This window comes from Cryptotermes secundus, unplaced genomic scaffold (assembly GCF_002891405.2).
Source record: "Cryptotermes secundus unplaced genomic scaffold, Csec_1.0 scaffold958, whole genome shotgun sequence".
Taxonomy (NCBI): domain Eukaryota; kingdom Metazoa; phylum Arthropoda; class Insecta; order Blattodea; family Kalotermitidae; genus Cryptotermes; species Cryptotermes secundus.
In genome coordinates, this window is record NW_019720583.1 from 982238 (window position 1) to 1002251 (window position 20014).

The 20014-nt window shown below is 41.8% G+C and overlaps 1 protein-coding gene across 7 annotated transcripts in view; it reads right to left on the reverse strand.

Moving 5' to 3' along the window:
- The window catches only part of LOC111869881 (homeobox protein onecut), a 353957-nt gene that overhangs the window by 328354 nt on the left and 5589 nt on the right, over window positions 1-20014 (reverse strand). For 6 of the 7 annotated variants that reach the window (XM_023861752.2, XM_023861734.2, XM_023861757.2 and 3 more), the window contains exon 2: window positions 14707-17005. In XM_023861752.2, the coding sequence (XP_023717520.1) occupies window positions 14707-16231 (1525 nt within the window). In that variant the 5' untranslated portion in view covers window positions 16232-17005. Of the gene's footprint in view, window positions 1-14706; window positions 17006-18967; window positions 19996-20014 lie in introns of those variants that run through there. The other variant, XM_033753592.1, reaches the window with a different exon arrangement.

Genomic DNA, 20014 nt, shown 5'->3' on the forward strand with positions numbered 1-20014 from the left:
AAAAAAATAACTAAACTAAATTCCGTGGCCTTAGTCCGCAAGCGAACTATACCGACCGAGCGACCGCCGCTTGTCGGTGAAGTTAGTGCCAACTTTAGCAGATAGAAGGTGTCGCGTGGTCACCGCAACGGATCCCAACGGCCGTTAATTTCGGTTTTTTAGACCGGAGTCGCTATTTCCTTGAAATAGCTCCTGAATTATCCTCACGAATTTGAGTAAACCCCGTTCCAGACTTACTACTTCTTAGAATATGTGTTAGCGTCGGAAATCGAACCCGTGGACTCTGGATCTGTAGCCAGGAACTCTGACCACTAGACGACAGAGGCGGTCATGTAAAATAGCCCACGTACGAGTATTACAAAATTAAATTCACTGCAGTGGTACATCATGTAATAAACGTGAGGCAATCATCTCAAGTCAATACAACCTAACCGTAACTTATGCCAAACATCAGAACCGGACGGCAGGGGTATTGTTCTTCGGTGATTTAATGACACTTTTTCAGCTACATCGGCTTTTACTGCGTCATGTGGGATGAATGGAAGGGATGTACAAGGAGACGCACCAGACATTGTCAGGTTGATTTAGTCGACGTGTAAAAATTGCGTATGGCGTGAGGAAAAATAACGAATGTATACAATATTATTTTTGAAGACCTGAATGGAACAAACCCCTTGGAATATCTATTTGTGGATGGAGGATAATATTACAATGAACCTTAAATAAAGAAGGCAGCGGTAGCGTAGTTTGTTGAGGCACTATGCTACAAGCCGAAAGGTCGCTGGATCGAATCCCGATGAGGTGGATGTTTTTTCAATTGGCCTAATCCTTCCGACCGCACTATGGCCCTGGAGTTGACTCAGACTCTAACAGAAATGAGTACCAGGAATTTTCCTGGGGGTAAAGGGCGGACAGTGCGTAAAGCTGACAACTTTACTGCCATCTGTGAGCCGATTGTCTAGATAATGTGGGAGCCTCAACATCGCACAATCCTATGGGCTTCCACGCCTTGTTTCAGGGGTTATTTTAACTTTATTTTTAGCGACGGTGGTGGTAACTGAATTCATGAGGCTCAGGATAGGGACCAGTGGCCCACGCTCCTGGGAAGATGGTAATGAACCTTCGTGTCCTATAAAAGTAGAGGAATTTCTTGGGTTGCCAAGAAACTATTTGCTATTCAAAAGAAACTCTGCTGTGTGGGGTAAAAAGAAGTGATTTAGTCTGACAGTGATGTACAAAATTCGGGATAACTAATATTTTGGATTTTTTCCATCGTCCGATATTCTAAAGAACAGAACGTTTCGGAAACTGGATCTGCATCCGTCCTCAGGTTAAAAGGTGAAATGTTCCCTTATAGACAGCTAACGTCCAGTGATTGAGGTTACCTTTGTCTGAGCCCGTGCCATAGATCAGGCTGTTAGTCTCCGACTTCCTACCTCGGCGGCTCGGGTTCGAGCCCATGTCAGATCATGTAGGATTTGTGGTGGACAAAGTAGTACTGGGGAAGGTTTTCTCTGAATACTTCGGTTTCCCCTGCCAATTCTTATAGTACCGACTGCTCCACCCTGATCATCATCTGTCATCAGGGGCTGGTACAATAGGTCAGTTAATGGCCGACGTACCGAGTGGACTCAGCCCCACCCCACACGAATAAATAAAAAAAACTACATATGTCCAATGGGCCCAGTGGTGTAGATGCCTCTCACCCTTTCAGATAGGGACGGTAACAGCTGCAGTTTCCGAAACGTCGTGTTTCTTAGAATGCCAGACAATAGCAAAATCCAAAATGTCGGTACTCCTAAACGATTCTGTCTTATTTTAAGCACTACTTGATCCAGTGCTTTCCTGGAAGAACTGCATAAAATCATGAAAACAGCCATCTTCGATCTGACGTTCGAATTCGAGACTTTCAGAATATCAAAGAAGATTATCAACAATTAAAGCGCGACTGTGGATTCCATAACAACTGAATACCGAGTTTCGTATTCTGCAATGTAACCAATTCCAGTACGTAACATTCAGAAGTAAAGAATCTTTCGTAGCGGCTGTAAGAATCACGTGACAAAAAGAGGACAACAAGTTGTAGGTTCGATTCTGTACTCAGTCCTGTTATTTGCATGTTACTGGAGCCAGGGGCTGGCTGCATGGAGTCGCCTACAATGGTTTGCTGTCTTGCTCTGAAATTAAATTCCCCACAAATCGAAACAATTATTGCCACAGACGTTTCAAAACGAAAACCCATTTTAAATTGTTTACATACCTATGCTTATGCAGACCAATATACCCATATGGAGCCGGTAAAGGATGGATAAAGATAAACATTTGCCCAAACCAAAATATTAATGATGAAAAATAAAATTTTTGACCTACAATGAAACTGCAATTAAGCCTAAATTCTAACGTTTAAATCTATTTATTTGGACTTCGTCTGTCTTTCTGGTTTTATTTAAAGGCCACAGTGTTTCGGAAATGTTTTCTGCTTCCGTCTTCAGGTGTAGAGAATGTGAAGAGATTTGTTTTCTGTTTTGTTCCTAATTCTATTTGTTCCCATTTATGAGCAGGAATCTCTTCAAATCTTCTCCAACCGAAGAAAAAAAATTGAACTAATTTTTTTTATGTTGTGTGTATACAAGAATTATATGTAAAAGTGGCCAGAATCGAAATGGGTAGCATTAAACGTTGTGTCACTCCACGGCCAGATAATTTTAAACCCAGATTAAATCCCAGGTCTTAACGTATATATTTTCGAAGGATAAAGTAGTACAAAGTTAAAAAAAATAATTAAAATTCGCACCGAAAACTTTAGATTTTTGCTATCTTGGAAAATATTGTAATCACAAAACTCCTTCTAACTTTTAAAGTTCTAGATATCATAAAATTTATTAAAAAACATCCCAGACACCAAAGATTAGGCCTATGTTATGAGTGCAAGAAAACGTGTATCTGTGAGCTGTTCCAGTGGAATATACGAGAAAACAAGGAGGCCTATCTGTATATTATCTGAATTGATACGTAACAGCTCGTGTTGATAGAAGAGATGAGTTGGAGTATTTCTATATCCTAAATTAATATCCGTGTTACCTGACATGAAATTGCTTTCATAATTAGCGAGTAAAGATAAGGAAATTATTTGCGTACAAAGTGGCATTGAAACGCGAAGTACATTTAAACTCCGTGGCCTGTAGTCCTCAAGCGAATTATATCGACCGAGAGATCGCCGTTTGTCGGCGAAGTTTGTGCTAACTTTAACAGATAGAGAGTGTCGCGTGTTCAGCGCAACGGATCGCCGTATCCTGGTAACGTATTTATCACAGTCTGTCACTTCAAATCACACTTGAAGTCTTCTTGTCACAAACTAATTAATTTCTTGCCATTATTCTGCAACTGCCAACTCAATTGAAATCCCAGCTCATCTCTCGGCAGACTAGGGTCTCCAACTCGACTTTGATTTCGAATCGGCTACTGTTCTGTAAACTGAACACTTCCTTATAACCACTTTTAATGGAATACAGAGAAAGCACAGGCTCTACTGTGTTTATTGATCCGTTGCCTTGCTATTGTTGAGCGAGATAGCTTGCACGGGAATGTTTTTACCGAGTCGTTGCTTAGCAATGGATATACACGTCACAATATTGTATATAAACAAATATTTCCCAATCAGGAATTAATACCACGGATAGATATGAGGATAATATACGTTTAAATTCATGACAACAAAATAATCTATAGTCCTACAACGGAACATCCACATACAACACAAATTTTCATTAACTACGTTGTATCTAAACTACCAGCATTTTAATTATGAACTGAAATACTCAAATAATATGAATTTTTGCTCTTCCCTGGATATTTCTTAATCTCATGTTCTAACTTCAAAGAGATAACGCAGCCAAAAGCACCTTCTTGATCTTAGGCTAAGAGTAATTATATTCTATCCTAACCTAACTTATTACTGACTTCATGACGTCAACGTCACATATTATATAGCCTCGAATATTATGATAACAAGTGAATAATGAATTGAGGATCAGATAGGAAGTGGTAGTGGCATAATTGGAGGGACTTGAGGAAAATCGCAAAACATCTTAGAAACGATAGCTTGTTTCGGATCACAGATATGAATACAATTCCTGCCGAATACAAGTCAGACATTTACTATTATTCACTTACTTCATGAACGCAACCACTGTATATGTGCTGTACAATGATTACGAAATGTCGAAAGAATATTTCCATATGTCATGAAATAATTATTACGTTTCCCTATGAATTTTATATGCAAGATCAAAATGATGGCTTAGGGCAGGAACACACACAGCGACATCGGTCGTACGACGTCCGTACGGTTCATGTCGCATCAAGTAGAATAGAAAGTGTAGTCTTAGCTTTCATACGTGACGACATGCGACATCTACCGTACGGCAGTCGGACAGCAAAGAAATGTATTTGGTCGCTCTAGTGTAGAAAGGAAATCGTACGGCAAAAAAATCGTACGACATTTTTCCGTACGACCGATGTCGCTGTGTGTGTTCCTACCCTTAGTGCTCGGAAAAGCCGGGGTTTCGTACCTTAAACTGGAACTCTTAACACAAAACACTGTCAACCGATGACGTCAGAATTCTCTCTTTTAATTCCACATGCCACCGCTGTCTAGACACGTCGTTCAGATCGGCTCTGAGGCCCACCCAGCCTCCAATGGGTTCCGGGTGGGGGGACTTTCCCCGTGGGTAAAGCGGCCGGAGAGTAAAGCTAACCACTCAAATCCAACCAGTGCTAAACTCAAGAAAATGTGGCTCTATACATCCACTCCCCCATACGTCTTCATGGTGTAGTTCTTAATATTTTTTAATTCGCTTAGTCGGGAGTGGAGTCCAACTGGGAGCACTCGGCACGGCGGCCACTGATTGGTCTATTGTACCTGCCCTGGGTGATTATGATAATGGATTATTTGGTGGAATGAAAATTGGCAGGGGAAACAGAAGTACTCGGAGAAACCCTACTTCAGCGCCACTTTGTCCACCACAAATCCCACTTGACTAGACCCCGGGCTCGAACCCGGACCGTCACGGTGGGAAGCCAGCGACTAACCGCTTGAGCTATGTCGTGGCCATTAGTGCTTAATTTGTTAAACACAAGGACAACTTTACTTTTACCGAAGTCTAGGAATCTGAATTATGTCTTCGGGTTTCATGAAATAATAAGCAAATGGCTGCCAAATGAATTATGAGAAGGTAAAACTCCTCGTTATTATTTTACGTCTCAGAGCCAAACGTGCACGAAAATAGAGGTCACTCATTAAGGTCACGATTGTTTCAAGAAGGAAAACTTTATTCCACCCATAACTTAACTACACGCTAAATATTTCCTCACAATTTTAAAGCTTTCCAGTATTCAGTTTACCAAAGAAACTTTAAATTTCAGAAGACTACACACAATTGTCATTGTAGAGAAATGCATTACAATGAAATGGTCACTTCGGTGAACTTCTTGTGGAAGTAATCAGAAATTACTTTCCAGACTTTCAGTATTCAGTCTGCTAATTTAAGAATTAAAAATCATTCCTTTACATGTACAGAAACACGAGTAAAGTTTAAGTAATATTATGGGGGAGGGGAAGCACCGAACAGGTCCACGACATCTGAGCATTCAGCTTTCTTACATTCATTCATTCATTCATTCAACGGTTCTACAGCCTTTTGATGGGTCCTGGCCTTCACTCCAGGTTCGTAATCTTTTTTACACAGACGGCAGGGCTCCTTGGACGAGTGATCAACTAAACACAAACACAATAAAGGCAAACATCCATGCCTTGATTGGGATTCAAACCCATGATCCCAGTATTCAAGCTAGCGAAGCCATTTCATGCCTTAGACGGCGTAGCAACCGCGATCGGCATAAATTATAATACAAATTTAAGAACACAGAAATTATAAACGATTTAAAAATATTTACATTTCCTTTCAAGTTTCATTTCTACAGTTTGTTCTTATTCACCTTTAAATGATTTGGCATACTAATGTGAGTGTGGTTATTTCCGGAGCCGTTAAATTATAACACGATTTCATACGTAAGAATTCAGAGGAATCATTCCGGAGTGATTTTGTGTTGTGATCCACGGAGTAAACGGAAGGATAATATTGTTAATATCAAAGGAGTTCTATTGGAAGCTTAGGATTATGCCAAATTATAACGTATTGAGTAAAACACTGCCGGTCACTGTAGCCGAGCGGACTAAGGCATGTACTGTCTTCTCTCGCTCGAAGCTGGGATAGTGGGCTCAAATCACATAAAAGGCATGGATATTTGGTGTGTGTATACGTTTCTTCTGTTTGTGTTGTCCTGTGCCCAGGTAGAGGCCTTGTGACGAGCTGATCCCCCGTCCAAGCAGTTCTACCGTCTGTAAAATGATCATGAAACTGAGAAATCAGCCCTATGCTCCAAAGTAAGAGCAAGAGGAGATAAAAAAGCAAAACTTTATGAAAGCATTTGTACGACAATTGCTAACATTACTTCTTTAATGGTCTAGTAAATGTACTAAACTTAATCCAGTGTTATCTTAGAAATTAGATCTTTTTGGTTTCTTAGGGTGGGGTGACACTGAGTCCACTTGGTACGTCGGCCATTGTTTGGTCTACTGTACCAGCCCCGGATGATAGATGATGATGATTGTGGAGCAGTCGGTTGAATGAGAATTGGCAGCGAAAACCGAAGTCCTCGAAGAAAACCCGACACAATGTCACTTTGCCCACCACAAATTCCACATCACCTGACCCGGGCTCGAACCCGGGCCGCCGCGATAGTGAGCCAGTGGCTAATCGCCTGAGCCATAGCACTGTCTATCTGAGAAATTCAAGCATGCGTATAGGTTAAAATATGTCTATACAAAACATAATAAGCAATCGTATATGATATTATTACCAAAACAAAAATTTGCCGTTGCTTAAATGGTATTATACTGAAATGGCCATGATTCATAATCAAATTCGAACATTCGTTTCGCGTCAAAATATTTGGTGTCCAGAAACACTGTAAATTCATCCATGTGTTTAATTATTACATGCAAGTTACAGTGTGTCAATTAATATTTCACTATGGTATTTCACCCAATGTGGTCTAGTGGTCAGAGTTCATGGCTACAGATCCAGACGTCCCGGGCTCGATTCCCTGCGATACCAGGTTTTCTGAGAAGTAGTGGGTGTGGAATGGGGTTCACTCAGCCTCGTGGAGATAATTGAGGAGCTGTTTCAAGAAAATAGCTTGTCCGGTCTTGAAAACCGAGATTAACGGCCGTGGGGATCCGTTACACTGACCACGTGACACCCTCTATCAGCTAAAGTTGGCACTAACTTCGCCGACACGCGGCGGTCTCTCGGTCGATATAGTTCGTTTGCGGACTACAGGCCACGGAGTTTGTTTTGTTTTTTCCACCCAATACATGTAATATATATAGTATGGCGCCTTTACTAAGCAAATTCTCTAAAATATCTTTATGTCTGAATATTAGTTAAATACAAAATTAAAAAATAGTGACTATGTCCACAAGGGGACATGTTAGCAGAGACGTCTTGTCGCTACAGGTAAATTGTAACATCGCTTGCAACTACTTTCGTTGTGTAATTACGTGCCTTCCTGTTCACAGAAGGCGGTCTCAAATAAATTGATTCGGTTTAATACGAGTTTATAACAAACACTCTTCAAGTGTAACACATGTATAAATAAACAAATCACCAGGACACTTACAAACCAACACTTAAATTACCTTCCTACAAGTAGACGATAAGTGATGTAGATGTCCACGCATGAGAAACGTCTTAAGAGTGCGCGTGCGTGAAAATTACGGAGACACATACAAAGAATAAAGGCAAACTAAACATTCAGGTCTAAGGACTTACCTTGCCTTTGTTTCTTGGCCACAACAGTATATAGCATTACTGTATAAGAGAAACACGTCTATATCCAAGTATATCTTACCTTGTAATCTACAATTCTTGTTGAAAATGCCTAATACTCTACTAAATTTCAAGTTAGTAATTACGTATTTGCTTCCTTCAGTAGTTAAAATAATCCTATTTGAAATAAATTATGTTAATTAATATTGCAATGTAACAATCATCGTTTCAACGGCGTTGTGCTCTAGTCAGTATAGCTCTTAAATCTGATAGAATTGGATTATACAATCAGGGCTGACATTTTACTTGCAGGGCTGTACAAATGTTTGGATATAAAACAAACTCCGTGGCTTCAGTCCGCAAACGAACTATACCGACCGAGCGACCGCTGCTTGTGGGCGAAGTTAGTGCCAACTTCAGCGGATAGAGGGTGTCGCGTGGTCAGCGCAACGGATCCCCACGGCGGTTAATCTCAGTTTTTCCTATATATTATTAAATATTCACTGACCTCGAGAAATGTTTGGAAGGAAACTGATAGAAAGTCGTCTTATTAATAATTCACTTTGTTTCTTTTTTCACATTTGAATTGCTTTTGGAAGACAATTTATAAAAACAGCCGCCGTCAGAAGTTCAGCAAAAACAAATTAAACAGACAAAAATTCCCTGGCTTATTGAAAGAAAGGTCATTCGTGTACTCTGTGGTTCTGTCATGAAATAAAAAAAATGAGCAGTAACACTCCCAATTCTTAGCGAGGTAACATGGAATAATTTTGTTATACATATGGGGCCTATATTTTTAATTTAATTTATTTTTTTTTGGTATGGATCTTGCTCAGCCGTTTATATTCTATTCGAAGCAATACAGTTTCCCAAGGTAGTGGTGCCCAAACTTTTTTCCTGGCGTCACGATATCAGTACAGGAGTATTTTGTGCGCCATACACTTCCGCATTAAACACCAAAGGCGGGAATACGAAAGCGGAAATTTTTGATGCTGTTATAAGTGAAAATATAAATATATCATATTGATTTAACCATTATATTTTATCCTAGTTTTCCCGCATGTTCTTCCAAGGAAATCAAATCATCATTGACTACGCTGACTACAGAAACTCACAGAGCCCATCAAAGGCTAACATTACTGAATCTGTGGGAAGAATGGGTCTGCATGTTTGGAACTAACTGATTCATCCTCTGTTGAATCATCGGTGCAACATCTCGTCAATCACTGCCAAATTAACTGATTTTGCTGGATTTCATAAGGTACGTAAGTCCATAGAGATTGTCGCCAGGTGTCACTTCAGTTTTGGGGCATTCCTATAATTTTATGAGCGTCATTTTAATCAAAATCATTGCGTATTTGGACTCTGTCCATAGTTCGGGATTTCTAAAGAACATTGAAGAAAACAACGTTTCGGTAACTGGATTTGTTTCCGTCCTCAGATGAGAGGGTTGGACACGTGTTATTTTGGGTATTTTAGAAAGAGCTAACCTCATTCACTGCGCGAAACACCATCTTCAGAACCCTTTAGAATATACTTGTACAATGGATATGGACACGGTATATACCCTAGTGTTACACACCATCGTCGCAATGTTTTAGGATCTATCATTTTCAAGGTTTCGCTCACCACTTGAGTGCATTGCACCTAGTTTTGTAACCACTGCGCCGAGGGCAGTCTTCTTAATTAGTATTTGAAGGATAAATTATGTGTTTTGTACCGTCTGAATGCAACTCTTAAATAAGATGAGGTGCAATCTAATGACAAAGGAAATGAGAGGGGCGGAGGAGCCCCGGATATGCAAATTAATCGCATTTTAAATATTCCATTTCTAAATGAGGCTGTATGAAAACAGAACAATTCTGTCACACACCGGGAAGTCCTACAAGGACGACAATTCTGAAGGTACAAAATGCAAGTGGGTTACTTGCACAATATTAACATCACTGTGATATATTTCGTTTGGTTCACAATTCTTTTAAGACACCTGTTCTGAATTCATACCAGCAGAAGACTGTGGTCGCGTTTCGAAGTCGGGTCACAAGTAAATAATTCAAAACTATGATTTATTATATGGATGAAAGTGGGTCAATTAATATTCTTATATTACCCTGCATATTTAGAAAAAATCTTAATAAATCAGCATGCATTAAAGAACAGAGTAAAGCTGTAAATTCTTATCGGAATCGAACAGGTTGTAACAGTTGCTATCCTTATCTTATCATTAAAATTAGAGCAACAGTTGTTCCTGTTTATATTCATAAAATATATGCAGAATTTAATGATTATTTTATTATCAGTGTTTTAGTTTCTTAGTCTAGAGCCTAGGAAAGAAACCAGTGTAATTATAAAGCTCATACATGACGTGATTTTAAGCGAAAATTATTTTGATATGTTACTAAATACATCGTACAAAAATGTAACCCACACGCGCACGAGATATCCTTGCATGCAACATCAGATTTGATTTCCAGTTTCAAATAAGACTCACTCGTAACTGGCATACAAGTACATCGCGCTGTTACAGTAAAGAACTGCATGAAACAGAGATTCTGTTTGTTAATAAGAGAAACATTTCTAGCGAGCGCACGTGGAGGACGCACAGATAAGATAGTGCAGATGAGCGTTGGAGGGGTGAGTACATCGCCCGCACTACGGCGAACGTAAACACAGCAGTCTCACTTTCATGAGCAGTTGGTGTAACCAAACAAATCTTGCGGTAGGTTTTAAACAGAACATCCAGACACTCCAGTTCTTGTCCTTAGTATTCACATTGCTTTAGAACTTGTGTTTCGTCGATTATTTAATTAGCATTATGAAGGAAAAGTCAATTTCCTATATCAGGATATGTACATAAAGAGAAAACAACCGAAAATCTGCAACTTCTAGCCTTAGGTAAATAAGGTAAGGTACAGCTATCCCTATAACAGGCCGTGGAGGGGTACAGAGTTGTGAGACGTCGAGACTCACATATTTTGTAGACAATCAGCTCACAGATGGTGGTGAGGTTGTGAGCCTATCGCGCCGGCCGCCTTTTAACTTCCCCCCCCCCCAGGAAGATTTCTGGTACTCATTTCTGTTAGAGGCTGAGTCGACCTCAGGGCCATAGTGAGGTCAATTGAAAAATTCAATGACATCGGGAATCGAACCCGGGACCTTCTGGCTTATAGAATAGTGCCTCAACTAACTACGATACCGTGTGCCCCCTAGTTCTAGATTACAGACACATTTAGTAAACGATTTAAAACGACATCATGCATTGTCCTCATTAATACCAGAGGAAAGACATTTTATATATTGTAGTTAGTCACACGCTTACGCAAGAGAATGTCAGTTTTATAGTGCGAATAAGGTCAAGGTTATTCGGAATGCGAACTGTTGTAATATGCAGAGAACAGTTACATTACAGAGTAGGGCTCTGGTATGTACTAAATAACCAAATGGTCGCGCCATAGCTCAAGTGGTTAGTCGCTGGCTTCCCACCGCGGCGGTCCAGGTTCCATCCCGGGTCTGGTCAAGTGGGATTTGTGGTGGACAAAGTGGCGCTGGGGCAGGTTTTCTCCGAGTACTTCGGTTTCCCCTGCCAATCTTCATTCCACCAATTGCTCCACAATCACCCTCACCTATCACCTGGGGCTGGTACAATAGGCCAGAAGTGGCCGCAGCACAAGGGACTTAGTCCCACCCCACTAGCAATAAAAAGAGTAACCAAATAATTTTCCTGGAATTACTTTTGCCCATTAGTAGCTGATGAATTTAAGTTAAAACACTACGCTACCGTTGTTTATAAAATGTGGCCCATATACAAATATTGTCGCGTGTTGCCTAGGTAACGCGACAAGTAAATTCACGTGGGTCTCGGATTTGGCTAAGATGTTTGCTGGACAATCTTCTCTACACTCACAAGGACATTTATCCATAACTTCACTGTTACAAGTACTTGCACCGCTGATCTTGGTGAAGTCTTCTCAGTGTCTCGTTGTAAAGTGGTCTCAATTCCGACCTGATCTTCCTTTATACCCTACTGTCGGACGGACTCTAAGACACCTTGTTCAATGGTTCCGTTTCACGCGTTCTTTCCGCCGGTAGCCAGTGTTCTGTTTCGTTGTAGCGGTAACTTCATTAATTAGGTAGCGTATTCTCTCGTTCTTACGAGTTTTCCTAGCCGTTGTGATGCAACTGCCTCGAACAATTCTTTGCTAGCGTTCTGATTCAAAGACGTTGCAGCGGGAACTCTTATCGTTGCCTAGGAAATCAACCCTGATGTCACTAAAGCATTCCGGCTTCCTGGTGCCACGCCACAATATTAACTGAACAAGTTCTCTACAAATAAATGCGGGAAAAGTTGAATTGATATGAAATATCACACGAAGAACTTCCAGTGAGCTTTTAATGGCGTTGATTCGATTATAATCAAAAGTAATGCAACTTTCTCTCACTTTACTCAGGTTCTTCTGAATAATTCGTTAACGTATTTAAAACAGAGCACGATGCTTCTCACTTTACTGCAGTTTTACGAACCCACAAAGTCACAAAAGCAGCATCAGGAGAAAATGATAGGAGATCAAATATTTTTTTTGAACAGCGCAGCAAACAGAAGCAATTGCGAGATATATTAGATCACGTTGGTGTATGTTGTGTCAAAGTGTGACAAGGGCAAAAGGAGAGCCCCGGAGTTTTTATCTACCACAAACTGTACGAGGAACGATCAGATTTCGAACCCAGTCAGCTTGCTCAGGAAGTCTGCGATATAGCCATAAGATCACATTCTGCCTCTTTATATCTTGAATAATTAGGAAACGCAAATGATTATACTAAACAATCGAATTGAACGCATCTTTGAGAATATGAAACCTTACTTTGTACTATAGCCAAAGATAAAGATTAATTCTGATACATATTAGGCTGATATTTTACAGGTGTTAATCACAGAAAGGTGGGATTTGCTCTATTTAAAATACGATTTTTATTATAGGGGTTATGCCTCGAAATTGGAATTTATTGAAATACGCGGTCACGTAACCCTCTTCTCTTGTCTTGATCTAAATGGATTAGCCCGAATTAATGGGCTTTTCCTCTACTTCGTTGATTTTTATTTGAAGATTGAGACAATGCGAGATTCTTAAACGCTGTAGACATAATCTCTAGTCCAGATAAAATCTATCAAACCCATCTTCCCCACGACACAATTAGAACGTGTCACAAACCTTTAGAACAAGTTTTCAATCGCGTTTATTACGAAACTCTATGCCGTGTTTCAGTGGAAAGTGTATATGCTATGATCAGTCCTCGAGTCAGAGTCAAAGTCAGAGTCAGAGTCACGTTGCAACTGACAGTCAGTCAGTCTGTCTGTCTTGGTGCCAGATATTGCTCTTGAATGAAAGTTACTGTCTTGTCTATGTGTAGCGCCCTCTCTGACGAGAGGTCGGGTCTGTCATTTGTCAGTCAGTCTGTAGTATTAAGTCCATTGTCTGTATGTACACATATTTACAATACACACTTATTTCTTATTTAAATGTACAATATATACACGGCCTCCATCAGTCCAGGCTAGGTACAGCAGATTATGCCCTTCTATATAAATAAATATCCTAGTAGTATTAGCTATCACGGCAGTCTAGTCACTTGAACGGTCGTATGCCTGACCGCCGCCAAGTTTAAGCCTCTTATACTTTCTGTGTCTGGCTTCGCCTTGCCCGATGTTGCGAACATTGTCATTATTATGATTTTGTATGACTTCTGCTTGTTGCCTGCATAATTTTGTTATGTAATCATACACGTAGGGAATTTTGAATGCCATGTGCAAATCGCGGACCGGTGTCAGTCCTCGAGATACTGTGTTTCTTTTAAATAAGATTCAGTTCCTACCTCACAGGAAACACATTACATTTCTGCTACAAGACCAACCGGTTAAGGCTGTTTAAGGGAAGATGTTGTTAATCGTTGGGAACTGCATGAAATATAGAAACACAATCCGTGGGCGGATTATCTTACAGCAGGAGGTACGTGTAGAACTACTGGGATTTACACGGTTAATGTGGACGAATCTGTGGTCTGCTTCAAGTAAGAATCCCAGTGAGTACCTACAGTGACTGAGGAAAATTCCCAATAGGACAACCGGCCTCCACACATAACGTAGACGAACATTAAGAACCCTTGAGGTGGCTTTGGGGAGGTAAGGTTACATTTCATTTCCTTTGTCATTTTAAATTTTGTACCATGCTGAGCAGAAAAGTTGCAGATTTTACCTACCTGTTTTGTTGTTTTAATAACGGGGCTTTGAATCTTAACATTCAAATTCTACTACGTCATTCTTACCTCTAGAAAGGAAACGTTTAATTCGCAACTCGTTCTATCCGGAAATACAGTTTTGACGCTATGCGAGACGGAACTAAAAATGCTTGGATTAGATTCTGTGGAACTGAATAATTGACAACGAACACTCATGCACAATACTCATGCAATATTGTTAATGTGATGTAATCATTCTCTCGTGATTGGCTTCTTCCTTTGTTGTCATAGATTACGTAATACTTGGGCATATAATACAGACATTACTCATGTATGTTGCCTAGGAAACAGTTCTTTTGTTTCATGAAAGCCCTGTGATAGTTTGTCACGACACTACTGTTGTAAATGCCTGAAATCCAGATTTTGGCGTCGTCTGCCCTCTGCCAGCGAAGCAGGGAAACTGCATGACTACGCGGGAAGACAGATCAATACGAAGCCGGGAAGAGGGACGAGGGGCCCGGGTTCGAGCGTGCACTGAATGGAGCGCCACGCCCCCCACGTGGCGGCCATGTGGCTCACTCACCTGCCAATCTGAGAGCGGACATTCTCTGGAACTCCGGCTCCTGAAGCCACTTCCACATGCGACGGAAAGTCTCCCGACCGGATTTCAGCTTTGACCAGGGCTTGGGGTTGCGCAGCAGGTCCGACAGCGTGCCCTGAGAACGGCAGAGCACTCGCTGGGCGAAGATAGCTTGCGGGATGCTGTACCTCTTTAGTTCCGCGCTGATTCTCTGGGCCAGCTCTTTCGTGTTGATCTCTTCCACCTCGGCTGTCCCTGCCGGCGCACCAGCCCCCACCCCCACGCCACCGCTGGAGACCAGTCCGCCGCCTCCGCCGCCCCCGCTGGAGGTGGGCACGGTCTTCACGGCTACCGGGGTCGGCGGAGGCGGTTGCTGCGGTTGAGGCACAAAGCTCGGCGGTGACGGGGAGGCCACGACGACGGCTTCCCGCTGGATCTGCTGGGCCACCAGAGAAGGCGGCGAATGATGTGGAGAGACTACGGCGGCGTGAGGGGTGATGGTCGTCAAGCCGTTGATGGTAGGGAGGCTGGCGGCGGCGAGTGAGGTGGCGGTGCCCCCGAAACTCGTCACGATGGTGTTCGGGGGCGAGTGGAGCGAAGCTGACGGGGGGCTGAGGGTCGGACTCTGCGGAGCCACGAGGGTTGCCCGCCCCACGAGGTCGCGCTGGGTGTAGGGCGAATCGTAGCTGTTGGGCGACATGCTCTTCTGCGGTGAATGAAGCCCGTTCTGGCTGTACGAGCTCTGAGGAGACAGGGGCGAGTGCTGCTGTGGGATGCTGATGCTCCCAAGACCGCTGTTAGGCGATGAGTAGTGGTGAGGGGGCGACATGCCCATTGAGGGCAGTTTGTCGTAGCTGTAGGGCGAGTTGACACCCATGCCGAGTCCGATGTTGCCGAGCCCGTTGTTCTGCATCACCGTGAAGGATCCTGACACGTTACTCGCGTGGCCGTACGCAAATTTGTCCGACATAGTGGATATGGGGGGAAGGGGTTGTAATGGGGTAAGGGTAGCGTAGGAGGAGCTAGGACTAAAGCCGGGGGGTGACATCCTGCCATTCACCGAGGTCAGTGTCTGGTACGTGGGTTCGGGCTGAAGGGAACGAAAATCCGTGGCATCAATCATACTGGCAACACTCACCGAGATACCTGAAGTTGGTGAGAGCTTCCCTGGACTTAGGAGTTCCGAGTCATGGGAATCGTCCTGCGCCTGAACTATGACAGAGAGGCTCTCTTGCTTGGTGGTGTCGCTTGTCACACTAACGGCACCTTCTGCAGACAAGTCCTCGGCACTGGTGGGTAGTTCCTCTTTGATTTGGATGTGACCCTGTTCGGCTCCTGACCCCGACTCCGTGAGTGACTCGTGCGAAGTGGGCACTGACCCGGCCACGGCAGAACGTGAAATAGTGGGGCTCAGCTCCGTGGGCGACATGCTGAGTCCGGCATGCGTAGATGCAGCTGGCGAATCGACCGTCTCGGGTAATGGCTCACTAAGCGACTGCTGTTCGGCCATTTCCCCCATGTTTTCCATCTTCCCGCATAAAGTTTCACGCACAAACGGCACTCACCGAGTCCCCAAACTTCACTCCACACTCTAAGCACAACTATTACATTCACACAAGTCCCTGGTCAAAGACTTTACAACCGGAAAAGTCCCATACACAAAATTTTCACCAACCACCAGACGTCCATGTTTGTATGCTACTCCACGACGCACCCAATTGCGCATGTGACACTGTCGCAGCAAATCAAACACATCGCGCTATTTCTGCCGGTCACAAACTGCACTTCACCCTTTTTAACACGTTAAAGACAACGGTCACTGCAGCATACTAAGTGCAGAATGAAAGAACCAGCTGCTCTGGCAGCCCAGCTGCCGCTCCCCACCAGAAATCAGCCCCTATGCTATTCACCTCAACACACCAGTCGCCAGCTGCGAGTGAAATGGCTCCCGTTTCTACTGCAACTCCTGGACCTCTATTGTCTGACATTTGTAGCGTTCCTCACATGCAATGGCCGAAATTGAGTCTGCGAGGCCAGTCCGGTAGGGTCCCTCTGTGACTGTCCATGGAGACTACAAGTTGTCATGGCTCAATCGCTTCTTTTATTACGAATTTTCAACCTTGTACGATGGAGCACATGGCAATGGCATGGCTATTGATTCAGGGCAGACGAAATTCCGATAATTTTGATGCCTTAAAATCAATAATAATTACCATGTGGCCTCAGAACGGTGAAGCTCGTCTCGCTGGAAGGACACTCGAGTGTATTGCGGATATGTCGGAAGAGTTTGCACTGTTGTCACCTGAAAGGACAAGCAAGACGACTGTGTAGTGTCTAGTGGCTGCCTGTTTCGTCGCTATTTTTCGTGTTGCGTAATGGTGAACTATATAGCTTGGTAGTGACGACAAGGCTTAATATATATAGTTATTCGCTCTCAGTGTGTGTCACATATACATAAATAATACATCGAGGACTCAGTATTTCCAATGGAAATCACATGTTTCTTATTTATGACTTTTTTTTTCAGGTACGAAATTAAAATCCTACTTATGCTTGCGCTACACAGAGTTTGTGATCTATGAATTATTCTTGTGTCAGGTGTTGAGTGTGTAGTCCAGTGAATAACTAAATTATCATCATACAGTGTAGTCTTCATGGCAACTTGTAGTGACCTACACACAACAAATCATGTCAGAACGTATAAAGAGTTCACAATATAATTCGTAAGAAAGTTTCAACCAAAGGTCAGGGTAACGGTTCCTTAAAATTGTTGTTCTTACGTAAAATTTGTGTTTGTGTTTTAATAACCGTCATTACTGAGTAACTGGACCCATTTTGAATATGAATTACGGTTCAGTTAGAAACTACACACAAAGTGGACTAAGCAGGAAGCTACCCTGTAACCAGACGTAGATATTTCTTTTCTTAAAATGTCGAGAACAAGTTAATGTTAATGTTAAGGATATTTTATCAGTATCACATGCACGTTTTATGTTACCAGTTACAGGGGTGGGGAACAGTCACTGAAATCCTTTACAGACAAGTCACAAGAAGTGTAAATATCAAAAGAAGAAGGGAGTGCAATTCCTTCGTCCAATTCGAAGTATGCAACTAAAAATAAAAATTAAAATATATATTTTGTTGGTTTTATATTGCAACGATAGGAATTAGGCACTTAAAACTATGTAATTTTATGACATAAACTTTATTAACCTCGTCAGTTGTTACGAAAATGGCGATTCATCAATATTTCATTTACCTTATAAACAATGAAACAAAATTAAATTTTTAAAAGTACATATATTAAATATTTCCTAAAAACATCAATTATATGGAGTGTTTTAATTATGGACGTCAGGTATACAGGAATCAAAGCTTAATTACATGAAGAACAGCCTGCATAACACTAGAAAAAATTAATCTCTTCAGATCTAGTCAATATATACATGCAAGCAATTGCATAAAAGTTAAGTTGGCAACAGTTGATTTGTAATGCGCTTGTCAGTTGCTGCCACTTGCAGTGTGACATATTTGGGTATTCAGGAAAAAATAGGCGGACATTTATATGGTATTATAATTAATTCAGTTGTACATTTCTTTGACAAATAATATTACCCATGAAACTGCTGACAGTTTCACACGGATGGGCAAGCTACAAGCATGTTTCGTAGAGTGTAATTCATGGCTTTGTCCCCAAATGCTAATGAAAATATTTGTTTAGATATATCGCAAGAGAAACCTTTACGAAAATCGCCCATCTGACAGTAAAATATTTCACTGTTCCACCGTTGCACAGAACTGGTAGTAACATCACTGATATTAAGTCTTGTGAAAAACTGACAGTCACTCAGCCTGCCAATAAATTTCGTGACTTTAGGAACACGAAATTTCATACCGTGTCCACAAAGCTCGCAATCTAATCCACATCTTTATACCAGATTAACTTAAATTTTAATATTATTATCTAGTCAACGTCTAGTGTCGATCACAGTGGCCGCGCGGTATAATGCGTGAACCTTCTTCGCCCTCTCGAACACTAGGATCGTGGGTTCGAATCCCACTCGAGGTATGGATGTCTGTGTGCTTTAATTCTGTGTTTGTGTTGTCCTGTGTGTGGATAGCGGCCTTGAGACGGACTGACCCCGTCTAAGGAGTCCTACCGACTGTGTATGGATTAAGAAATATAAAAAGCGGCCAAGGTCCAGAAGGGCTGTAGAGCCATAGATAGATAATCAATGTTCAGACCTTCCATGTGACTTCTTACCTTGAAGTTTCCATACACAATTTCATGTGCAGCTCTTGTTTCTCGTACGTGCTATACGACCTGTCCATCCTATTCTTGTTGATTTAATCACTTCCGCAAAATTAAATGGCAAACACAAATTATTAAAAAACTTATTATGAAGTTTTCTCTGTCCTTCCATTACTTCTTCTCTTCTAGGTTCATATATTCGTATTTACCTTATGTGCAAACGCTCTTAGTGGCTCTGGCTTACAGAGCAGACGTGAATGTAAAATCTAAACAGGAGAATAAATAAGCTGTTCTTACCGGCGTGTTGAAACACGTGACTGCAAGGGAAACGTTCGAAACCGGATAATTAGGCCTGGAGGCTAACGTTCCCAAAAGAAGAGTTCATTATTATCATACTCTGATTTTGATGATAGGTCCAAACGATTTTATAAAGAGGATTTCCAGAAAAAAACAGTCTTCAAATGAAAAAAAAGGTCCATTTGTTTCGATGGTCATTTTAGAGAAATTTGCATGCAATGTATGAAAAAATTTGCAGGAAAATACAGATGGGGATATGAGAAACTGTAGTGGCTTATTTTAAAGTACCATGTCAGAAATTTTGGGGGGATGCTGTGGAAAATTCATGCAAAATTAATCAAGCGTGCACGAACCGACCGGACCCGAAATGTGCACATCCCAACATTTCAGATACATCTTCACTAAAGCGAATAATTTATTTTTCCGTTGATCCATTTCGAATTCTGAACGGCATCCTTTATGTTTACAAAGTACGGCCCTGTAACAAGCATAATGAGATTGAAGCTAAGGATGAGTGCATATTAGACACAGGAATATTATGGACCTGAATATTCAGCTTCACGTTCCGGCCGCTTTACGAATATGAAGATAGTATGCAGTACCCATTCAATAGGATGCTGGGTAGGACAGCTGCCCCATTCTGTACATAGCCGTTAAGATGAACAGTTCCTCTGAGCACCTCAGAATTTCCATCCGGCTATCCGGCTAGACACTAATGGCGATCCTAACGGCTGTGGTGGTGGCGGTGGTGATAATGATATT